Source organism: Frankliniella occidentalis, unplaced genomic scaffold (assembly GCF_000697945.3).
Source record: "Frankliniella occidentalis isolate FOCC.00 unplaced genomic scaffold, Focc_3.1 Scaffold75, whole genome shotgun sequence".
In the NCBI taxonomy this organism is placed as follows: domain Eukaryota; kingdom Metazoa; phylum Arthropoda; class Insecta; order Thysanoptera; family Thripidae; genus Frankliniella; species Frankliniella occidentalis.
In genome coordinates, this window is record NW_026267205.1 from 888,783 (window position 1) to 893,078 (window position 4,296).

Genomic DNA, 4,296 nt, shown 5'->3' on the forward strand with positions numbered 1-4,296 from the left:
TTAATGGAAACCCAAGTGTGTGAAACGTCGGACAGGGGGAGGGAGAGAGAAGGTGGGGGAGGACCGGTATTCCCCTCCGAATGTTTTTCTGACTGACTTCTGTTGTATGCGGAGGGAGGTGGCGCAGGGAGACACATCGCAAATACTCTCTCTCTCTCTCTACACACACACACACACACAAGTTCGCGGACAGCAGGCCATTGCCGCTAGAGGTGTGGAAGTGGTAGCGGTGGAGGGGGGAGGGGGCAAGTAAACCCTGTCATCCTCCGGGAGACAGAGCCGGTCCCGGAGACGGGACGGCCGCAAATATTAAATAAAAATAACTCGTCGCTCACATCGATATATGAAAGCGGAAGTCCTAAGTGCTCGCCTCTAATACAGCGCCTTCCAAGTCCAAAGGCCCCTGAAGTTATTTGTCAAAATTGGCGGAAATGGACAGTCGGCTAGCAAAGCACCGCATATGCTTTTGGAGGTACGCGGGTGACGGCTGTGCGATAGCGAAGCCTATATGACTCACAACTCACACGACCAAAAATGTACTTCTTTGTTTGTATGTTTGCTTGTTTGTTTGGGAGTGCGATAATCTCGAGGAAGCATTGCAATAGGGCCCGCGTTTTCCACTTTGTACAGAGTATATTATCTGGAGTAGACAAACACACTACTTGAAAAACAGCACACTACAGTCCCGTCGGCGACACTTCCCGGAGACGGTCCTCGAGAGACGGCGGCCCGGCCCGGCCCGCGCCCGGCGCCCTCAAGGTGAGGAGGACCGCTTTTGTTTGGCGTGGCTCCGAGCCAAAGACTGGCGGGAGGCCGTGTACCCGGACGCGCCATCCTCCTGACGGCGTGCTCCGGCCTACCGCGGGTCAGTCGCTCCGGGCGCGAGGACCTGGCAGCATGTGGCGCCTGCTCCTCGTGTGCTGCACCGGTGTCTGCCTGCTGAGCGGAGGCAAGGCGGCGGCCCCTCGGCCAGGTGAGGCGTGCACAACACTGTGAATAACAAAAGTAGCCTCGTAAATTTACCGCATTACTTTTTGTAATTTTTTATTTACAAAACATATGCTGTAAATTGGCTAACGGACCTATATTGGTGGTCCATCAATTACAAAGTCGGTACGAAGTGCTTGTAAATTTGAAATAATTTCAAATCATCTACGATCACATCATGGACAAATTTGTGTGATTTCGAATACATAATGCTCTGTTAAAAAATTGTCAAATTATCACACTCTTTCTAATGCCTAGTTTGTAAAAAGCAACATCATTCTATTTCATTGGCACGTGGCAAAATTCCTTCTGTTTTGCCCGTAGTGGTCCATAACAATGATTCCTATTTTTCATTATGCTGTAACAGTACAACAAAACCGTTGTAAATTTTGATAGCAAGATGTATCGTTACAGAACGATTAAGTTTGTGTTATTATAAATTTTTGGTGCAGGCGGAAGTAACCACTGTTTTGGAATGAAAATTTGTTTCAGAAAATTTGGTGAATGTTGTTGGATTACAACACGTGTGTTGTTTTTTTACCAACATTGGTTGTTGTTACTATCAAACTTTACTTCAGATGTGTTGTAAATTTACAACAATTTTTTTAACTGTGTGAGTGTGCACAAAACAGTTCAAATCAATATGTACAAAAAAAATATAACTTTCTACAAAGTGCACACCGCATGCCGTGGGCCGATTTTTTTATCTTTTTTTTTTTTTTTTTTTTTTTTTTTTTTTTTTTTTTTTTTTTTTGCAACGGCAAGTTTACGTCAACAGTTAATTTCGACAAAAAATATGTCAAAAGAACAAAATAACGACGACAGATGTTCGGGAAAATTATTGGCTCTAAACTACTGTGTTTTCGACGTTTTTATGGAACTAGATTCAAACTACGTCAAATTTCACTTCCACTGAATGAAAGGGAGGAACCAAAACTGTAGGAACGTCTCGCACATTTTTATTATTATCGTTGTCTGTATGCAATGTGTGTTTGCCTCGGTCCACGCACCCCCGGCAGCGTTCGGCCTGAACTAGATCTGGTTACCATTTCAAACCGTGCCTGTACTCCTCATAACCGATTCAAAACAGAAGGCGCATTTTGAAAGGTCTACAGGTACTGACTTGGTAGTCGACACGACGGAAAACACTAAAACAACGCCCCCACCCCCCAAAAAACAAAACAACTACATCTGTTAGTCTAATATCAGAAAGTATTGCCCTTTGGTCATCTAAAAAGTGCCTCCCAAAATGGCCGAGTTGAGCCCATGGAAGGTCGCGCATAGCGCCTTGGAGATAGGCCAAATCTTGTATGTAGTGCACGCATGTACCGCGGGGTGGCCTACCCCGAGTATCGCAGGCGCCGCGTGCTATCATAAATTGCTGAACGTTTGAATGAAGCTAAGAAAAGGGACTACACATACTTTCCAAAAAATACTCGTTCTCCTCAACGCGAAATATATGAGGCGTTTTGTATGGAACGAGTAGCGAATAAACAAAAGACGGTCGTCGACCCCTCGGAGTGCATGCCCGTCAACAGTTGCATGTCACACCTGTCGTGTTTGGAGTCTTTTGTGCCGCCCATGACCTCTGTCACTCTGTTGCAGGCCCAGCAGGATGCGTGCTCACCGAGTCGCCGTTCCCCAAGCACGCCATGTCGGTGGGAGAAACCTTTAACACTGGCCCTGAACCCTGCGCCTCCTACACCTGCGTCGAACCGAACCAGTGGTCTTCCGTCTCGTACGTAACCACACCCCGACTATTCAATTCCCCTGGACTTAATGGAAACCCAAGTGTGTGAAACGTCGGACACACACTTGCAGGTGTGTGAAACGCTTCTCACACTTGCAGGTGTATGAATGATGATTCACTCACTCGGTCTGGTGTTGTGCTACATTCACACACCTATTATCTGGTGTTGTGCTACATTCACACACCTATTATCTGGTGTTGTGCTACATTCACACACTTGGTCTGGTGCTGTGCTGCATTTACAGACTTAGTTTGGTGTTGTGCCACATTCATACACTTGGCCTGGTGTTGTGCTACATTCACAGATCTGGTCTGGTGTTGTGTTGCATTCACACAGTTGGTCTGGTATTGTGCTACATTCACACACTTGGTCTGATGTTGTGCTACATTCACACACCTTGGTCTGGTGTTGTGCTAGAATCACACGTCCGGTGTGGCACACACATTTGGGTTCCCTGCGCGTCACCACACGATACGCAACACCGCTTCACCTTTTGGTTTTGCTCCAGCTGCCCGCCGGTGGAGGGCGCTCCCGACGGCTGCGAGGTCGTCCAGGGGAATCAGTCGGCGGTGTACCCGGGCTGCTGCGTCCACGTCAGCTGCGGCGACAACGTCCTCGGCGTCGACCAGCCCTTTGGAAAAACTCTGCAGGAGTGAAATTCCTTGCCGAAAAAAGGTCGTTTCTCTCTTTCTCTCGTTTCTTTGTGAAGTGCCCATTATTACCATGCTTCTTAATAAACTGTCCAGATTACGTCAGGAAGTCTCTCTCTCTCTCTCTCTCTCTCTCTCTCTCATCCGACCGCTCCACTGTCATCCTGCCGGCACTGGGAGCACGGGGTAGGGGCTGCCCCGACCGATAGTGTTTCCGTCGGGAAGGAGTATTTCTCTCCGTCCTCCCTTGACGCACGTTGCAGGGTGTCGAACAGGCTGAACAAGTAGTGTGTCCCACCGCACCGGAACGTGCTGCCACACACAACCCCCCTCGGGCGGGCTCAGGTGAAACCACCGCGGCACACGCACACTGCTCAGGAGAGGACCTTCTTCTCCAGAGCCTCAGCAAGCACGCCGCCTCGGGCTGACAGATGCACCGATACAATCTTGCTTCAATCCATAAATGCGATTCAAAATTAACATTTTTAAAAGGAACATTTAACTTCTCTTTTTAGGGGGGGAACTTCTCCGCAATATCACGCGTTGTTTTTTTTTTTCTTTGTACTTTTTAAAAACTCTAATCCTAATCCCTTCCGAACTTGATTTTGTATGGTGCGGGTACAACCGGGCAACTTACAGCGCCCGCCCGGGTCGGCCGCCCATCCCGAGCCAGAGCCACTTCAGGGCAGGAAGACGCGCACCGGCGGGGCGCGCTGCTCGGCCCACCTCCGACACAGGAGCTCCAGGGCGAAGACGAGCGCGCCGAGGAGGTGCCCGGCGGCGAGCACGACGAAGGCCGGCAGCAGCTGGTCCAGGCTGAGAGGCCGGGTCAGCTGGTCGCCGTGATCTTGGCCGCGCTCTCTCGGGAGCATTTTCGACAGTGCCTCATCGTAGTAATGGTGGTCGAT

General features: G+C 49.3%; 1 protein-coding gene across 1 annotated transcript; it reads left to right on the forward strand.

Moving 5' to 3' along the window:
* Positions 1 to 769: 769 nt before the first annotated feature.
* LOC113213132 (uncharacterized) lies at positions 770 to 3,493 on the forward strand. Its single transcript, XM_026432100.2, has 3 exons — positions 770 to 973; positions 2,593 to 2,725; positions 3,247 to 3,493. Exons 1-3 carry the CDS (start codon positions 898 to 900, stop codon positions 3,392 to 3,394), a joined length of 357 nt encoding a protein of 118 aa, XP_026287885.2. The 5' UTR covers positions 770 to 897; the 3' UTR covers positions 3,395 to 3,493.
* Positions 3,494 to 4,296: the final 803 nt, after the last annotated feature.

Excerpts from the sequence above, each read along its gene's own strand:
- LOC113213132 (XM_026432100.2), top strand. The coding sequence starts at position 898 with ATGTGGCGCCTGCTCCTCGTGTGCTGCACCGGTGTCTGCCTGCTGAGC. Across the intron at positions 974-2,592 it reads GGCGGCGGCCCCTCGGCCAG|GCCCAGCAGGATGCGTGCTC; the intron begins GTGAGGCGTGCA and ends ACTCTGTTGCAG. Across the intron at positions 2,726-3,246 it reads AACCAGTGGTCTTCCGTCTC|CTGCCCGCCGGTGGAGGGCG; the intron begins GTACGTAACCAC and ends GTTTTGCTCCAG.